At 37.4% G+C, this 20997-nt stretch overlaps 1 protein-coding gene across 3 annotated transcripts in view; it reads right to left on the reverse strand.

Annotated features, from left to right (window-relative positions):
• The window catches only part of MARK3 (microtubule affinity regulating kinase 3), a 153280-nt gene extending 134725 nt beyond the window's left edge, over positions 1 to 18555 (reverse strand). For all 3 annotated transcript variants that reach the window (XM_053697415.1, XM_053697414.1, XM_053697413.1), the window contains exons 1-3: positions 17975 to 18555; positions 11177 to 11368; positions 8187 to 8240 (exon numbers count right to left, since the gene is read on the reverse strand). In XM_053697415.1, coding sequence (XP_053553390.1) covers positions 8187 to 8240; positions 11177 to 11368; positions 17975 to 18025 — 297 coding nt within the window. In that variant the 5' untranslated portion in view covers positions 18026 to 18555. The remainder of the gene's footprint in view (positions 1 to 8186; positions 8241 to 11176; positions 11369 to 17974) is intronic.
• Positions 18556 to 20997: the final 2442 nt, after the last annotated feature.

The following is a 20997-nucleotide window of genomic DNA, read 5'->3' on the forward strand; positions in this document are numbered from 1 at the left end:
TCTAAACTCAGGGCAAAATTTAGAAACTATTTAGTAGTATGGGTGTTTTTTGGTGGTTGTAGATGTGTAACAGATTTTGGGGGTCAAAGTTTTTATAATTTATTTTATAGTATATGATAAGATGAAAATGGTATCTTACGAAAGTCCATTTAATGGCGAGAAAAACGGTATAAAATATGTGTGAGTACAGTAAATGAGAAAGAGGAAAATTATAGCTAAACACAAACACCACAGAAATTTAAAAATAGCCCTGGTCCCAAACGGTGAGAAAATAGAAAAGTGATGTGGTCTTTAAGGGGTTAAGTAAAATTTATAAATAACAGAAAATGTTATAATATTGCAAAGTATTACACTGCCCGCACTGGCTAATTCATAAGGCCAATCAGCTGGTAATATTTTCTGTGAAAAACATGGTGTAGATCAGGGGTGCTCAACATTGGTGCTCCAGATGTTTTGGAACTACGTTTCCCATGATGCTCTGGAGCACCAATGTTGACCACCCCAGGATATATAGATGTGGGGGATTGGATTTGATTTAAATAACTAGTCAGTAAGACTTAATATAAATAACTTTTCTAGATAAAGACTCATTCTTGCTGGTTGTTCTAATCGTATTACAATTAAATATATTTACAACTCGAAAAAAAGCTTTAATTTTCAGAACAACTTTTTCAGATTAGTTTAAAGTTATATCAGAAAATTACCGATTTAGTTATAGACCATTAAAAAATAGATGGGTAATGAAATGATTGTGAGGTGAACTCGCATTCATATTTGGACAACCTTTCTATTGTGCTTTATTAGATCATTACCTTAAGAACTTCGTTTTTGTTTAACTAAAGCATGAAAAGGTTTAACTTTCGTTATACCGATTGCCCCTCCCTCCTCACACTTAGCTCTTTGTGCAGATCTATTCCACAACAAACAATCTATTCACTTTGCTTCTTGAAACCTAGCGCATAAGAGGCATGCATAGATTTGCAGAGGAACAATGGGATTAAGGGTTTTTTGCAACTCTTTATTTTATAACATTTTGCTGTGAAGAAGATGTTATCTCTGCAGACACAAATTCAAAGTTGAGAAATGCAAAATCAAGAATCTGTGAGAACTTCTAGATAGAAAAAAAATGCCCAAAGTAATCAGACAGAAACCTGTGTGAGAGCAAGACATTGTGAATATATTAATGTAATTCATTTGCCAAATGTAGCCTTGGATATACAGCTTTACAACAAATACTTATTTCAGAAGGAATAACCTTTGGCTTTAATGTATCAAATAGAAAACTCTTTTGGATCCAGTCGGACACAAGCTATCCCCTGTAAATTCTGTGAGTTTTTCCTGCACTGCTTCAGTAACATAAAAAAAAAAAGCTAAAAGAAAGTTTTTCTTACTATGCATAAACAGTTTATGGCAGAATTGCATTTTATTATTCTTTATTTATAAAGCGCCAACAGATTCCGCACGGCGCTGCCCATGGGTACAAGGAAAAAAGTACAACAGAGAAACAATACAATAAAAGACAAAATTTTACAGACAAATACAGGGGGAGTTGAGGGCCCTATTCCCGTGAGAACTACAATCTAGATGGGTAGGAGGATGGGAAACAGGAGATGGGGACTGCAAAGGTTAGAATGATATTAGTGAGGAGATAGGTGAGGGCAACTGTTTGGTAAGTTAACGAGTCGGGTGATGAGCATTTTATGATTAATGTTCCTTTAAATGGACAATAAACAGACTATGAAGAAAGAAAAAAAACTAATTTGTTCGCTTTCTGTAATTTAGTTCTGAAAATTCATTTTCGCAACTCAAATTAAAATAAAATTGGTGCCACCATATTGGAATCTAGGTTTTCCCTTATCAATCTATTTACCTGTACATTATAGACAGATATAACAAAGGCAATAAAACAGTGTGCAGACAAGGCTATGAGGAAACCGTGTAAGAATGACTAACGATCCTATATGCCACATAGCCTTACTTGCACACCATTTGCTGCCTGTTTTATATAACAGTCCCTAAATGTCCTCAGCAGAAGAGATAGAAGAGGTGAAACCCCTAGATTTGAACATGGCACCACTTATGTATTACATTATAAAAACAAAAAAAAAAAACTTTTACACCTATACCTTCCATATCTAAACTAAAGTGATTTTATAAAAACTAAATTATATTTAATACTATACTATTTACCGGCTTTGAATACACTATTATACATGGCGTTTATTTACGGTTTGTGATTTAGAAGCCGTCTTTCTGAAGAGTACTTCTGTCTAAGGCCAGAATTCATCTTCCCTCCCCCTATAATTCTTGGAGATCCTTTCTGGCTTTAATAGTAAATGGTCACTGACGTGACTGCAGCATAATAGGAACTGGGAGGAAACCAGTGTATATAGAATCAGCACTTCCTACCTTTTTGAAGATAAAGAAGCACAAAAGAGGGTTCCATGAGATTTTACACCATTTTGCTGCCCACTGTGATGAGCAATGGGCAGAGAAAATTTTGTTTCAAAGCATTTTAACTGCGGCTACAAATTAACCAATATAAAATACAACTGTTCTATATTACGCCAGGGCTCGACAAACCCAGGAGCCGGAGAGCCACTGATCCTAGAATTTTAGCCCTGGCTCGTAACTTTAATTTTTTTCTTTATATCTTTACACAATTACCACCGTCTGGCTCCTAAATATGCAACAGATTTGTTGACTCCTGTATTACGCCTTAATTTTTGAAAAAACTTAAGACTACAGTTTAATTTTAGAAATATATGCCCACATTACACATGAAATCCCTCTGCATCTGGTATAAAGGGAAACAAGCCAAAAGTAAAATTCAGGATGATTCAGAGAAAACAGAATCAGGAGGGGGTGTAGATTCAGGTAGAGCAGGCAATTATAAGCAACTTTCTAATTTACTCCTATTATCAAATTTGATTCATTCTCTTTGTATCTTAATTTGAAAAGCAAGAATGCAAGTTTAGATGTCAGCCCATTTTTTGATGAACAACCTGGGTTGTTCTGATTGGTGGATAATTTCACCCACCAATAAACAAGTGCTGTCCAGTGTACTGAACAAAAAAATAGCTTAGATGTCTTTTTAAAATAAAGATAGCAAGAGAATGAAGAAAATGAATAAGAGTATATTAGAAAGTTGCTTAAAATTGCACGCTCCATCTGAATGATAAAATTATGGATTCATTGTCCCTTTAAAAGGAACCTTAGATGGGAAAAAAATTGTATATATATCACACACACACACACAGTGGATATAAAAAGTCTACACACCCCTGTTAAAATGTCAGGTTTCTGGGATGTAAAAAAATAAGATAAATCGTTTCAGAACTTTTTCCACCTTTAATGTGACCTATAAACTGTACAACTCAATTGAAAAACAAACTGAAACTTCTAGGTGGAGGGAAGAAAACAAAAAAAACTAAAATGTTGTTGCATAAGTGTGCACACCCTCATAACTGGGGATGTAGCTGTGTTCAGAATTAAGCAATCACATTCAAAATCATGTTAAATAGCAGTCAGTACACACCTGCCAAAATTTAAAGTGCCTCTGATTAATCCCAAATAAAGTTCAGCTGCTCTAGTTGGTCTTTCCTGAAATTTTCTTAGTCGCATCCAACAGCAAAAGCCATGGTATCTGTGTGTATGTATATACATATACATATACATATATACACATATATATATATATATACACACATATATATATATATATATACACACATATATATATATATATACACACATATATATATATATATATATATACACATATACACATATATATATATATATATATATATATATATATATATATATATATATATACACACACACATATATATATATATATATATATATATATACACACATATATATATATACACACATATATATATATATATATATATATATATACACACATATATATATATATATATATATATATATATACACACACACACACACACTCGCTGGAACTAGTAGCCAAAGTAGTTTATTCAAGCAGGAGATGTGAAGCACAAAACAGTGTACAAGGCTAGCGCTTTGGGAACTGAAGCGTTTTGCGCATGCTCAATGCGCTTCAGAGATCTCTGTAACAAATGTTACATTTGTCTTCATATTTCAAGGGACAGTTAACTAATATTTTCTCCCCTTTAATATGTTTACAATCACCCATTTCCTCTGCAGCTGGTATATAACAAGTACATTTTTACAGTTATTTGCAAGCAAAAGTGAAATAGTAACATGCTCGAATAGTAAAACTCTTTTTTACATTTAGGCCCCTTTAAAAAAGTGAAGGGAAAAAAAAAATCCATGTAACAATATGAACATTCTGTCTGAACCATTTTGTTCAATAAGAAATCCTTGATTTACAAATATAAATGAGACCATCATTAGCAACAGTTAAGTTATGTATGATGAATTCCTAGTTTAGCACCGTAGAACAATGGTATATTCATTCCACAGGTAAAGCTCACTTCAGTGACATCACTACACTATTGTACACACAGGGATTTAAACATTGTCACACTCCAAAAAACACGTAGAGCAAAATCCTTAAAAGGGACAGTATACACATTTTCATATAACTGCATGTAATAGACACTACTATAAAGAAGAACATGCCTGGATACTGAACAAAAAATCCAGTCTAAAAAAAACTTACAGGTACTTAGAAGCTCCCAGTTTGGCACTGTTGCTGAAGTTAGGCTGGGACATCCAGTGAAAGGGGCTGAGAATGCAGGAAGAGCAGACTCTCCACTTAACATGAAAAAGCCAAATAAACAATAAGGACCAAGCAGTAGTTTGTAGACTTGGGTCTATATCTGATACTTTAGAGAAGGAGAAACTGATTATTAGACTGAAAATCAGCACAAGGTTATAACAAAAAAAAAAAAAAAACATTGTTTCAGGGGGGCGTGCCTAGGAAGCGGCCATGATAGGTCGCATAACAAAACACTCCAGCAAAGATCTAACTAATATATTGAATATCTTGCAAATAGCTCAGCATTTCATCTCTACTTTATCTTTTTCAGATGACCTAATATAATATTTGAGTGTTTCTGAGTATTTCTTCGTTTAACCAAAACTTAAGTAGATGGATTCTCAGCTGGAGGCCTCGCAGGAATAACCCCCCCCCCCCAACCCCCGCACCACAGGGTTCAAGATTAAGAATGGCTACTGTTAAAGGAGGATTTCGCTATAGTTCTGCGTAACCTTCAGGATTTGGAACATAAAATATACCGCAATTTTAACATCACTTTACTAGTCCATGGTGAAGACATGGAGGATTCCCTATCGCACGCGGAAGGGCCAGATCTTAGTATGTCTACAAATATCCTGCTTAGCTCAGACGCACCCACAACACAAAACCTGTCACTGACGATCCAGTTTACTGCCCCACAACCAGCACTGGCAAGACACAGCAATCATACCCTGGGAAACAACCTGCCCATGGTGGTTCTGTGGGGAGGTGCGGCCACCCCCCCAGAGAGCTGTCGATCCAGCGTGAAGTCTGAGCTTACCACGAGATGCCGGTCCGGAGCTAACAGAGGACAGTAATCTAGAGGAGCAGGCCCCTCTCTCGATCTCTCAACTAGGTTTATACTGTTAGGTAAGGTCGGGCAGACTTGCTGGGCCTATGGCTCTTATCTGCCGTCAATATCTATGTTTCTATTAGGTTCGTTGCCGGTACGGAAGTACCTAGAGACAGCTCCACTGGGGACAATAACTTTCTGAAACTTTCATGAAGTGAGTACAACACAATCCACATACCGGACAGATATATGGCCCACAGGCGACGCTACAAGGCATTAACACACCATGCAGTATAGGCTGAAGAGGGGAAATTTTGTTTTTCCCAGGACTGTTGAGGGCCGATTTATGTTTTGTTTTCTGTATTATGTCTCTTACAATTTGTGCACATTGGAAACAGATAAACCTTCTATATCACATTATATATCACAGTTTAATATGTAAACTTACCCTACTCCCAATACTCTCCTATAACATTTTCAGTTAACCCCACATAGCTTTGCCCAGGATGGTTTAACTTGATGTAGACTTTTAGTGACTTATAACAATATAGATCTAATATCCTTAGAGTACTCTCAACACTTATGTCAAGATGAACCGCGGTCAGTTAGATCATTTTCTCCAGCCCCGGCATATGTGATTATACTCTATTATCAGGTGCCCGCGATCTCCTCACACCCCATGTGATCCTAACAGAAGCAGTGATGTATGCAGTCAGTCAGCAGTTGATGGGGTTTTTTTTTTTTTTTAATATAAGAGCTGCCTGCCTGTCTGCTAAGATCGCATGGGGAGATCGCGGGCACCGGACCGAATCGCATGGAAGGGGAGGGGCCAAGAGGAGGGTAGTTTATTACAGCTGCTATTGTATGAATTGATGACTCCAAAATGATTCATAATTTATGGTTCTTTTTTCTAATTATATTTTTTGGCTTTAGAGTTAAATAAAAACACTCAGACCAGAGCTAATGGCTTATCTCCCCTTGGGTCCCAGCATGTTATTTGATCCATACCCTCCCCTTGGTCCCTCCCCTTCCATGCGATCCAGTCCAGAGCCCGCAATCTCTACTATGCGATCTTGACAGGCAGCTCTTATGTTAAAAAACATCAACTGCTGACTGACTGCATACAACACTGCTTCTGTTAAGATCGCATGGGGTGTGAGGAGATTGCGGGCACCGGGCCGGATCTCATGAAAGAGGGGCTAAGGTGAGGGTCCAGATCAAGTAACTTGCTGGGACCCAAGGAGAGATAAGCCATTGGCTCTGGTCTGACTGTTTTTATATAACTCAAAGATAAGCGAGCATACAACAAAAAAATATAATTGGCAAAAAGAACATTATTAATCATTAATTGCCATTTGGAGTCAGTAAGCAATTCATTCAATATCAGCTGTAATAAACAACGGTCAAGTGGCAGCCAGCTACAGCTAATAATATCTATAACCACTAGCAGCTATTAAATATACTACCGATCACTTCCAACACTGTCCCACAATGCCCTCTGTGTTTTCTGATCTACTCTAAAGCCAAGAGAAGCATTACCTGTCTCTTACAAGTTAGTGGTTAAATAAGCCACCATATACATGGAAGGGTAAGACATGGGGGTGAGCAGTGCTCTGCTCTGAAAGCAAAGAGAAAAGTGGCAGTCACACATAGTAAAATCAGCAAACAGGAAATTAAACAGAAAACAAATGTTGAGTTTCTTTTGTAGTTTTTTGTTGTTGTTTTTAACCGATTAATAGAAAATATAATTGACCAACTAATCTATTATGAAAATAGTTAGTTACCGCCCTAATATCTTCTAACATTTTATAGAAGTAAACACATAATTAAAAAAGCAATCCATGAACACAAACAAAATCACACAAATAGTTAAACTGATCATATTTAAAAAAAAAAAAGCAAAACATTACCTAAAAACAATTAAAACAACCTAGAAATATGTAGATGGGAAACCCTGACATCAGCTATGGAACAAGGCAGAACATTGAAATTAGAAACAAAGTATCTATAAAAGTTCTGTATAAAACTGCATATTTACTAGCATCTATAGGATAAATATAAAAATCGTAATCCTAAACCAAACATGTATCTAATGTCCAGAAAAGCTGCAAATCAATTAGCTGCTTTGAAAGTGGGTCAAAGCAAAGTGAACTCCCAGTCTGCTAGTTAAATCCAGTTAGGAGCAAATTGATTTAAAATATCAGGCCCAGAACACAAATGGCACAAACGGCAGACAGCCTGTAGCACTAGCTTGTACATAATCGGTTGAGAATGCTCTCCCAAGACCAGGCTTGTTCACCCATTTACGTCACTGACACCTCTACAGGCTCTCTCCTGGCTTCTCCTACTTAATAGTTGATCAGCAAGCAAACGCAAGCAGCGCTAATAAATGGTGGATAGCATAAATGCTTATGGTCCTATAAAGGCATTGGCTTGCAGAGCGCAAATCAGACAAACATATGTGCGACAAAATAAGACCTACATGAACACAATTCAGACACATATGCGTGAGCGCACCCAAGTCAGACACATATGCGTGAGCGCACCCAAGTCAGACACATATGCGTGAGCGCACGCAAGTCAAAACATACAATAAATGTTGGGTGAAAATTTTGTAAAAAGGGAGATCAAGCTTACCTTTTGTAGACTAGTTGGGTTTAATTGCGTTTTGTCAATTATTTTTATTGCCACCTGAAAACACAAAGATTAGAGTTTGATTCTAAGCAACAATGAGCTGTCATTTGTAAAAGATGTTCAAAATTACAGGTGCTGTTTTTTTATTTAAAAGCGTTATTTAAATGACATACTCTGACTCGTGCAACTTTACATTTTGCCTTTGATATCCCTTTAGTTTGTAGGAAAGCCTTATGCTTATCCAAGATATTTTTGAAGTCCCTCACAGAGCTGTTTTTAACACCTCTAATAGAAGATTATTCCATGAATCAACCACCCTTTATGTGAATTGTTTCCACCAATTACTCCTGAACCTGCTAATCTTCAACATGTGATCATGACCCCTCATTTTCGTGGTTTTTTGAGGGGAAAAAAAAAAATCTTGAAGAAAAATAATTGATGGTTTCTATCAAATCACTTCTCTAAGCTATACTGTACATATTTATTTAATAAAGTCTAAGCAAGTTTTATTTTATCTTTTTAGACCATGTACCATTTAGTAGTCTCCTATAAAAAGCTTCCAGTTTAAAACCCTCAGGGAATATGGTCTCCAGAACTGCACAGGTCTCATGGTGGGGCCTAACTAGTGGTCTTTAAAGTGGCATAAGCACTAGGGTTACACCAATACCATTTTTTTAAGACTGAGTACAAGTAAATACTCGCCGATACCAATTACCGATACTTTTTTAAGTCATGTGACAGTGTCTCAAGCACAATACAGACTGAGTTGATAGCTTCTTTATAATTAATTATGAAGTACTGTAACTCAAAAGACATTATGAAATAAATCCGTTTTATTTGCTTGCTGTCACAAAGTTGTAAAAACTCGAAGAAATTTCACAGAACACATTTATTAATAAAATTACATTAAAATATTTTCATAATAACAATAAATAAATGTAATATCACAACCAACCAAAAGTGCAATATAGTAAAAAAAATATATGCCAGTGCACTGTTTAAACATGGGGAACACTATGGGCTAGCTTACATTTGACTGGTAAACTTTACCAATGTTCGCATTGCATAGCCAACTCCATTAAAGTCTATTGAGTTGGAAATGTGAACAGAGCATTGGTAAAGCTTATATATCAAATGTAATCTAAATCTAGTCCTATTATTGTAAGATGTGTGTTCATAGGAATTAACTTAATTTTTCCTATGAACACTCTTCCTGCAATTATATAAGCTAAGGATGTTCCTCAGAGTACAGTATGTTTTGAGCATAATTGTGCAAGATAAGAACTAGCAATATAGCAGACAATATAGCAATTATAATAATTTTTCAAAAGTTAGTGGCAAGTTCTTTTTAAGGAACAAAAGCATTTCTATGTCCAGCAGCTATATCTTTGTAAACTTTAAAGTGCCCCTTTTTTAAAAGAGTATTATTTATTTGATACTGGCCTTTAAATCATCAGTTTACCTTCACTTTAAAAAGGACACTGAACCCAAATTTTTTCTATTGTGATTCATATAGAGCAACTTTCTAATTTACTCCTATTATCAATTTTTCTTCGTTCTCTTGCTATCTTTATTTGAAAAAGAAGGCAACTAAGCTAAGGAGCCAGTCAATTTTTGGTTCAGACCATGGACAGCACTTTTTATTCGTGCTGTCCAATCAGCAAGGACAACCCAGGCTGTTCACCAAAAATGGGCCAGCATCTAAACTTACATTCTTGCTTTTCAAATAAAGATACCGAAAGAATGCAGAAAATTTGATAATAGGAGTAAAATTAGAAAGTTGCTTAAAATTGCATGCTCTATCTGAATCACGAAAGAAACCATTTGGGTTCAGTGTTCCTTTAAGTATAGGATATAGAAAAACGGTTTAAAACTAGCAAGCATGTGTGTGTACAGAAAGTGATAAAATAAGGAGATATGATTTCCATGCTACTGAATCCATTTTAAAGGGCTGTGGTTTCAAAGATCAAAACCAGCTAATTCAGGTAAAAAAATATAAATCCAAAGAAGCACACTCATATTTTATACTCTGCAGCTAGTACAACAAATCATTGGAAACGCATTAAGGGAAAAACCCTTTTACTGTACACTGTTCCTTTAAAAATATTTATCTGCATATAATTTTCAGGCTAAACTTGTGCTTTCAAAACATACATAGCATGCATGTCCCTTTAAGAGATAAGGGAGTATTAGGTGACCAGGACCCCTTTCTAGGTAGTCTGGCACTCAGTTTGTACAGTTGTCCGTCCTACACAGCACCATAAAAGTGAATTTTCTACCTTGATCTTTTGCATCAGTTTATTGAATTTAAACACATTATCTTGCTCATTAATAGAACATAATTTACTATTTTAGTCTATTAATAAAGTAAACAATCCCATAGAAGATAAACTAACCAATAGGCATGTTTGATACATCAAATAATATCAATAATAATGCTTAATAATAAGTTAAAGGGACAATATACAATAAAATTGTTTTCCCTTAATGTGTTTAATTGTTTTTTTTCCAGCTGCAGAGTATAAAATGTATGAGATTTGCCTTTTTAGGGCTTATTTGTGTATATGAAATAGCTGATTTTGTGTTTTGAAGCCACAACCTAATAAAATGGTTTAAGCTTGTAGGTATAATTAGATTGCATTACTTTATTACATTGTGTACATATACATGCTTTATCTTATATCTGTCTATAAACCACTAGTAGTGTAATTTCTTTTACTGGCTGTATTTACACAGCTTGGCCTTGAAGCCAAAAACTTTCAGGATGGGTGGGGATACCACAGGCTAAATCAGCTATTTCAAATGCCAATATAGGGCTAATGGAAATGCTTGTACACAATTGAATACACTCCAGCAGGTAAAGTGGATCATTAGGAACAAATTAAAGGGGAGACATTTTTTGAGTAAACTGTCCCTTTAAAGCACACACTTTAAGACAAACAGACACTGCAGTGGTGAACTACCCACAATTTATAAAAAAAAAAAATATTTACCTCTCTGCCTGTGAGAATATGCCGGGCCAGTTTTACTTTAGCAAAGTTACCTTTGCCTATCGTTTTAAGAAGCCTGTAATTTCCAATGTGTGGTTGGTCATCAGCGCAAGATGCTATAGAATTTCTACAGCGTGCTCCTGAACGCCCAGGTCGTGCAGGAACATCTTGACGACCATCTCCATGAGATGTGTGCTGAAAGATTTAACAAAAAAACAAAGTTATTCCTACACTAGACTCTCAAACCACCAAAAATATTCTTTTTTTTTATTTTTTAAATATATAAGATAAAATAAAAATAAATTCTGGCTACTCAATATGATAGATGGGCCAACCCTCCTTCCAGGATGTTGCACATCCCATTATATGTTATGCTGGTGTGGGAGATTGCAGCTAAAATATCTAGAGGGGGAAAAAAATAAAATTATAATTCTTAGGGATGCACCGAAATAAAAAATTCTGGACCGAAACAAATACCGAAAATTCAGGATGATCCTGGCCGAAAACCGAAACCGAAATTGTTTTTTTCCTTTTTAACTACAGTGTGTGTGTGTAGCTGAGAGAACTTGTAGGCGGGAAAGCTCCAACAAATGGACATGGTCACTTGTACAGTAGGGCGTGATCTGCAGTGAAACTGGAGCTCTATAAGGGAGAGTGTGGTTATAGCCAGACAACAATACGAGGTGGACATGTGTTTTCTTTTTGGGTGTAGTTATCCGTGCGATGAGCGTGGCTGCACCTGATCGTCTCTCATCGTATCTCCGCCTAGTTCGGGTCTCACACTGACCCATCAGATTATATGTCCGGAGCCCCAAATGGAGTCTGCCTGTCACCTATCACCAGGACCACTGGACTTAGCTACAACCTTACGTGCAAGGTGGTTATAGAAACTTACTGTGCTTTTTTGTATACACTGTCTGGTGGGTGCTAATTTGTACCAACTGTGTGCGAGCTTGGGGCTTATGCTTATAAAGTGTGCACGCATATTTTGCCTCAGGCGAATAGAATGTCTACGCACAAGAGGTTGATGTATGAGCACTGTATATAAGGCTTAAAGATATTCCCTGTGTGTGCTTGCTGTGTCTGATAATATCAAGTGTTTATAAACATGTTACTTATCCTCCTTTGATATTTGTATTCACTATTCAGAACTTTGGTTTCCTTCTCTGCTGGTTTCAAATATCATCATGTAATGGTACTTATGTGTGTGCTCTGTGTACCATGCCAGTGCTGTGCTGCTCACCTTATGCTAAGGATAGACATGTAACTCATTAGAACAGGGGAGGGCTGTACATTTTTAGCAATTTTGGTCATCTTTGGGCCGAAATTGGAATTGCACATTTTCGGCAGCCCAAATTTTGGTGCATCGCTAGTATTCTTTATTTAGTTCTGTGTAACAGAATCAGATTTAACCGTTTTTGTTTTGTTACCAATTATCAAAATATATAATATATATATAATAAGTCAAGTAATGAACTCAAACAGCAGCTCTAGGCTGGCATCAAATTTAAAATATGCTACACAATAATTTTGCCGAAAATAAAAGGCCAAAAAAACGAAATAACAAAAAATGCTATTTTCGGCCGAAACTTTCTGCGGTCAAAATTTTGGTGCATCCCTAATAATTCTCAGTATATGATTATCTATTTTAAAATAAAATGAATACACTTTAAAATGTCCAATTAGATGCTAAGAACAATGTCTCTGAAATTATTACAGCCACTGAGCAAGGAATTTAAAAGTGAAATCAAATGACCCGAGATAACGGAAAAACAAAGACTACAGACTAGTGAATAATATAAACACATTAGGTTGATCTGCTACATTCTCTCACCAGTGAACCATTGTTACGTTTGCCAGACAAATCCTTTATCTTGTGATATTGTTATGGTAAAGAGGGAAAGCTCAATGCATCCATCAAACAAATCATTTCAGGGAATGGTTTCCCTATAGTTTACTTTTGTTTATTGCTTTTCAACCAGACCACGTGTATAGATTTAATTCTAAAATATGACGCCCTGATAAGCAAATGACCACAATACTGTACAACATATGTTGTTGTGAATTGTAGCACAAACAGGCTATTTGTGAAAAAGTATGATTTGGGAACAAAGCTAGAGGTTGAATTAACAAAGCAGCTTACTTTGGTCTATGAGATGCATAACTGACAGTCATCTGCACAAAGCACTGACGCATTTCCTGACAACTTGCTGTCTATAGACCAACTGTTACTAGAGACTTCTCTACAATCCTAAAATGTACATTACGGCCTCAGGTGCTGAAGATCACTAAGGAACTACGTTTAGCCTCAGGGATAAGGCACAAAACTACTAATCATTTCAGAGAGGTCAAAAGCGTAGACAAACAAACGCCATTCAAATCTACATATTCTTAAGGAAACAATTTACCATGTTCACAGAATCGCTGCAGTGTGCTGTAATCAGTTATATCTTGTGCCTCACACAAACACATACAGTAATGACACCACTACTACTAGCATATTCAACAGTGTGTGTTATAGCTGTACCACGTGTCCTGTTGTAGCTAAAGAAAAACAAAACAGCAGAGAGGGGTGGCTGGCTGCTCACAGAGGGTTAAAGAGGCAGGTTAAATGCCTAGATATCAATTCAGACATATGCAGCATATGTTCACTGCACAGATTACGCTGCAGTGGCATAGTAAGTTTACATTTACCAGCACTTTAAGTAAAAGTTCAGAATTATTATGTTTTGACATGTTTGACATTGTCATATGTATTAAATGGAAGGAAAAATAAAAAAAGTACTTTGCTTTATCATTGCACAAATGTTTGCCTCCATGTTTAACCCATCGCAAAGTGATTTAACATATACTTAAAAGTCCAATCAAGAACCACAAAACATTGCTGCTCTTGAAAAGAATTTGACTAGCGGGTCATAAAGAAGCAGCATATTAATAAAGCTTCCAGTAGAACACAATTACAGTTCAGGAACAAATCTGCAAGTGATCTGCTGTGGTACCTTAACCATGTGTTTAATAATAAATCACAGCACTATTATTGTGCTGTGTAAATACAGAAAGCTGGCTAAGGATACAGCTAAACAACTGGAATGGAGACTGTTAGGATTAATTTTTAGATGGATTTATGTACACTACAAGGAATTACCATTTCATTTAAAATCCAATCTGAAAAAGCATTTGTCCTATTTGATCTGAAATACAAGGGCATTCAGCGGTTCTACTGTGAGCAGCACGGGCTCGTCGGCCAAGCGCATAGAGCAAGAATCAAGGTGATATAGCAATTCCAAAGCTGCTCGCTATGTCAGACGCTCCATGCAAAGGTACCAGGGGTGTTGTAAGCTAAAACTCCCAACTACAGACTGTCAGTGAATCAAGGGATATATTCATTACAACAGCAAATTTAAGGGGGAAAAAAATGCTCCGTCTGTTTTCATCAAGCTCTAACATGCAAAACTCCAGTGCAGCAGCAGGAATAAGTCACAGAATGAAATCTGAAAATGATGCCCTATCTGTACCCTACAGGAATACTCAGCTCTTGCTGGAGGTTACTCAAGAGTAAATTAAAACCTTTCAAGAATTTAAAAGTAAAAATGAAAGTGATCTTTCAGCAGTTACATTTGGTTCAGTATCTACACAGACAAGGATGACACTAAAGCATTAATCTTAAAGTGATAGTAAACCCAAACATATAAACGCTAGGATTTACCATCACTAAAAATAAAGTTTGTCATTGTTTCCTAAAAAAACGATGTTAAACTCACCCTATATGTAAGGCAAGTACATTGCTAACTCAGCGCCACCGGCTGGCCACGGCACAGCGATTTCTTCAATGAGGTGACGTTTCCATCTCTAAACCAATAGCCATGCGTGTCAACTGACATACTAGCATGGCTATATGGAAACGTCATCTAATTGGAGAAAACGCTGTGCTGTGGGCAGCCGGAGGCACTGAGTTATCAATATACTTGCCTTACAGATAGGGAGAGTTTCAAATTGTTATTTAGGAAATGATGACAGAAACTGTTTATTTTTAGTGATGAAAAATCCTAGCGTTTGTTGTACACTTGGATTTACTATCACTTTAAGATTCTGCCATGTATTATCAAATGTGCTATTTAACCATGTTAAATAGTTTGACTGCATGAGGAAAGGTTACATTACAACTATTTAAAGGGACATAATACTTATATGCTAAATCACTTGAAACTGATGCAGTATAACTAAAAAGCTGACAGGAAAATATCACCTGAGCATCTCTATGAAAAAAAAGAAGATATTTTACCTCACATTTTCCTCAGCTTACCAGAGTAAGTTCTATGTAATAAGTTATACTTCAGCTGCAGGTAAAAAAAAAAATATATGAAGAAATGAACTGCAGCCAATCCGCATACAATGTGCTGAGGTCATGAACTCTGATCTCATGAGATTTTACTTAACTCATGGGATTTCATAGCAAACTTCCTTAAACTAAATAGGGAAATAATATGAGTGTGCACGAAGCTCACTCCCTTGCCTGTCCCGGGACAGGCATACTGATTTGCTGCTTAAAGGGACACTAAACCCCAAAAAAATGTCTTATGATTCATATAGAGCATGCAATTTTAAGCAACTTTCTAACTTACTCCGATTATCAATTTTTCTTCGTTCTCTTGCTAGCTTTATTTAAAAAGCAGGAATGTGATGCATGGGAGCCGGCCCATTTTTAATTGAGAACCTGGGTTATGCTTGCTTATTGGTTGATAAATGTAAGATTCCAAAAAGTAAGCGCTTTCCATGGTTCTGAACCTAAAATGGGCTGGCTGCTAAGATTTAAATTCTTGCTTTTAAAATAAAGATAGAAAAAGAAGAAAAATTAATAGGCGTAAATTAGAAAGTTGCTTAAAATGTCATGCTCTGAATCATGAAAGAAAAAAAAATTGGGTTCAGTGTCCCTTTAAAGTCCTTCACAATGGGGTGTGAATACTTAGGACATTTTGAGGTAAAATATCTTTCTTTTTTACATAGAGGGAGATATTTTCTAGTCGGCTTTTTACAGCTATGCTGCACCACTTTCAAGTGTTTCAAAATTTGGGTATCATGGCCCTTTAAATGGATAATTAAACGGGTATAACTTTGTTCACAACTGATCCTTAGAGACAGATTGTTTAAAGGGACATTAAACACTAAATACATGCTAGATAGAATAATACAGTCAAAGAAAAGATTAGTCCATGACTAACATGTAGATGTATTTTTTAAAGTTTCATTAGTTGTTTAAAAAGTGACAAAATAAGTGTAAAGTTTTAGTGCCTATAAAACACTGGGAGCTGCCATGTTGTAACTTGTGTTACCTTCTCTGCTGTGGCCAATTAGGGACCGTTATAAATAGGTCACTAGAGTGTGCAGCCAATGGTTGTGCTGGATTTAACAGTGTTCTGCACTTCCATTTCTAACAGGAACTGAAAAGCTCACAATTTCAGAATGGAATTACAGGCAAAGAGGACAAAATAAATAATGAAAGTATATTGCAGAGCCGTTTTATTATATACAATTTATCATTTTATATTACCATCTCAAAGTGTTTAATGTCCCTTTAATGCCTGATAAGGACAACTCCCATATCTCTATTGGCAGACAGTAACCCCTCACAAGCATAACAAAAGTATATATTCAGCACAGGAACATTCTGAAAAAGTAAACATTTTAAAATGGAACAAAAAATGTAAACCAGACTTCCATATAAATATGTAATACGCCAGGGTGATTGAACATTTCATTCATAAATAACTGCATAACACAAGCATGATTTCATACCAGGAAAATAAAGCATTGGGTCCATATTATAACCAAGTTTCCTTTTGTAACCATGGACCTTTCACACTATTAGTCCCATAAAAAGCACTTTAGTAAAAATTGAAATGTGTATCAGTACATTAGCTTTAAATATAAGCATATTTGTAATATACTTGTATGAGCAACAATGCTTTTAGTAAAAAGGTATTACTCTTTTTGGAACACATGTACAAATAAATCTAGTATATTCAAACAACTATAAACATTTTCACTAGCTCTCTAAGTTGGCGCTGTGATTGAATACAGGTGCATGGAGCACAGATAGCATATGTGCATATGCACTTGAAACACTGATAGCAAAAAGGTTTATCGCAAAAGCAACAATGAGCATATTGCATAATTCTTCTAATAAAAAAATCAAATGCACTAATGCTCATTTCAGTTTTTACTATGTCGCCAGCATATGAATGGCACAGGTCAGCAAATTATTTTGGTCCAGAATATGCAAAGGTAAGCAAAGCATCTGCTGAAATACATACATCAGTATGGCCATGGACCAACAACACATGTACTGGCCTCATAATACAAATGTATTGGTAAGGGAAATGCCTACAGGTATTGACAGCTCAGGAGCACATTGGTTCAGGTCATCTGACTGCATATCTGTTAGCTTTAGCCTATGAGTAAGTCATAGCACATCTATGGCTTCATCCATACACACAGGTCAGTAGCACATCTAATAGCTGTACCCAACACAGGCCAGGCACAACACAGCTACCCTATGTCAGTTAGCCTCTGGTTACATTATCTCCACACAATGAGGACTGACATCTACCACACTAGCTGGGAGGCAGCTCAGTTAACCATCACTAACAGAATGAAGAACAGATTAACCAATTTAGAGTCCTCAACTGCATGGGGTCTTATTGTTGACGAGCAGCATTAACCCCTTGGTACCCACTGAGGACCAGGTAGCTTTAACCTCTTTATATGTAAGGGGTTAAAAGTGACCGTACAAATCCCACTTACATTTTCCGTGTCCCGTTCATTCACCGTGGGAAGGGGCGTTCTGGTGGACATTGTAATCACTTTTGAGCACCTTTAGCAATAGGGGGAAGTGAGAAAGATGTTGGTTCTGGACGAGTCTACTGATGAGACGCTCAGATCATCGAGCTGTCCTGGAGTCTGCCAGTCCTTCACCGCTGTATACACCCTCCAGTGCCCCCTGAGCTCATTATATACACATAACTTAGAGTTCCTAGTCTGGGGTGCTCGAGTTGGTCCTAGATCACGGTTTCCATCGTTTATATACAAATAAAGTGCAAACATGTAACCTAGGGAAATAGTAAGGGTCTGGGGCCGCCCGACAAACCGGCGGAGACCACCAGGTTCACAGGCCCCGGCTGAGGGGAGATGTCACAGGGGCGAGGCTCCAGAGAGATACGCTTCACGAGCCGGGAGTGCAGGACTTCGGGACCCAAGTTGTTTAGAGGCCGGTGATCTTGAACGGTGCATATGTACATGGAGGTTGCGATATTATGCCCGCTCTGCTGTTTCCCCCCTCCTCCTCCGCGCTGCTCCCTACACCATCCAAGATGGCCGCCCGCTTCCTCCGGACGGATCCCTAATAGCCTAGCCCTACAGCCGCCGGAAGTGACGTCACGGCGAGCTACTAGTCTGATTGGGGCGGAACGCAGGTTGTTGTTGCTAAGGGCGACTTGAGCTCTGTGTGATGAACGGAATGTGCGAGAGTCACACTGTGAGCTGTCACTGCGGCGCCGGGATCTAATGCAGTCGGCTTATTTACTTGGAAGAGGCATTTCAGCTTTGTAATTAGGAACTCGAACTGCAATCCTCTCTGGCGTCAAACGGGTTAATGCTGCTAGATTATGTTTGTTGTTCTTTTCAATGAACCAAAGGGATATTGTTATAGCACTTAGTGTTGCGAGGTGTCCAGTATTCAACAGGACAGTCCAGTAGTTTAGCAGACTGTCCAGTAAAATCTTAAAAAATACTGGACACATAAATGTTTATTCTGAGTTTTAGCTAAATATTAAAGCCCTCCCATGTCTGAATCCATTACAAATATGGAGCTGAAAGAAGTGAGGGAAGTCTAGGGCAGCGGTCGCCAACCAGTGGTCTGTGGACCACTGGTGGTCAACGAGAAGATGTTAGTGGTCCTTGACACCATCAAGCATAAATTATTCTCCTCTGATGGTGTCACCCCCGTCACGCCGCAACTCCCTACAATGCCTGACTGGACGTTAGTGAAAACCGACGGAGGAGGAGGTAAATTACAATCTCCCTACGCACGTTACGTAGTACTGCGCAACTTGAGTAGCTAGATTGTATTTTTAACTCCACCCGCTCAGCGCACTGCTCAGAGGAAGATGCTTCAATTCTAAAGCCAGCATAGGTTGGTATAGTCTTGGCTTGAAATAGTGGAATTAAAGTATATAAAAAAGAAAATCTTAAAAAAAAAAATCTCTTATATTTAATTTATTTTCTTCCCTTTACCTGTCGCTTTGTAATAGTTTTCCTAATTCCTTCAGATGGACTTACATCACTGTCTTCCTTCCCTCCATCTTCTTTTTTTTTAAATTAAATATTGTTTTTCATTCTATTAATTTTCCTGCGCACAAAGCCATTCCACCTGAATTCCAGTAATTGCCATCCAGCAGATCTGCCATATCCCACCAGTATTATAGTAATTGGCAGTAACATCAGTCGTGGTTAGCTCACATCCATATTGAGAGCTTTCTGATATAAACTCAATTTATGACTCCAATGTCTGTCCATGATCATAAGTAGTTTTGAATAATTCCTAACTGTGGAGGTAACTTGGAAGTCTTGTGGTCCTTTTAAACAATTATTTTTCCCCCACTTTCTGCCTCTCTGTTTCCAGCTCAAAAGTTGGCACTCACCCTTCATCTGTCATTTGGAAGTATTCTCTCAGTTCTGTCATTCAGTTAGTTAATTTCAAAAAATAATTCTTAAAAATGTGTAAATATATACATAATGTAAACGTAGTTATTATTATTATTTTTATTATTATCGGTTATTTGTAGAGCGCCAACAGATTCCGCAGCGCTATAAACAAAGGCGGAGTACAACAAAACAATTATAGGGATCAAATGGGTAGAGGGCCCTGCCAAGAGTTGCACTGCTGTAGTCAGCTCTTAAGAAGGTGATCTACAAACAGCTGGACTCATAGGCTTACATGCTAAGGGTGTTCAGGGGATAGCAATGGAGGACAGGAACTGGTATAAAGAAAGGCTTGTTTAGGTTGTATGCATCCCTGAACAGTAGAGTCTTTAGGGAGCGCTTGAAGCTTTCAAAACTAGGGGAGAGTCTTGTGGAGCGAGGCAGAGAGTTCCACAAGATGGGAGCCAGTCTGGAGAAGTCCTGTAAACGGGAGTGTGATGAGGTAATGAGAGGAGGAGAGTAGGAGGTCATGAGCAGAACGAAGGGGACGGGAGGGAGAGTATCTGGAGATAAGGTCTGAGATATAGGGGGGAGCAGTGCAGTTGAGGGCAGAGTGAGAATTTTGTGTTTGATCATAGAGGCAAGAGGAATCCAGTGAAGGGATTGGCAGAGAGGTGCAGCAGATGAAGAGCGACGTGTAAGGAAGATGAGCGTGGCAGAGGCATTCATTATGGATTTAAAGGAGCTAGGCGGCAGGTGGGGAGACCAGAGAGGACAGAGTTGCAGTAATCGAGGTTGGAGAGGATGAGTGGATTCAAATCTTAGTTGTGTCTTGTGTAAGGAAGTGTCTAATTTTAGAGATTTTTTAAGGTGGAAGCGGCAGGCTTTAGCCAAGGACTGAATGTGAGGAGTGAAAGAAAGATCTGAGTCAAATATGACCCCGAGACATCGGGCATGCGGGGTAGGGTTAGATGGAGTTGTCGACAGTTATAGAGAGATTGGTTATACTAGTTATGTACAGTATGTGTGTGTGTGTGTGTATATATATATATATATATGTACCTTTTTAAAAAAAAAATAATGTTAGTGGTCCACGGTATTCAAAATTGTGAGTTTAGTGGTCCCTG

Source organism: Bombina bombina, chromosome 1 (genome assembly GCF_027579735.1).
Source record: "Bombina bombina isolate aBomBom1 chromosome 1, aBomBom1.pri, whole genome shotgun sequence".
Taxonomy (NCBI): Eukaryota; Metazoa; Chordata; class Amphibia; order Anura; family Bombinatoridae; genus Bombina; species Bombina bombina.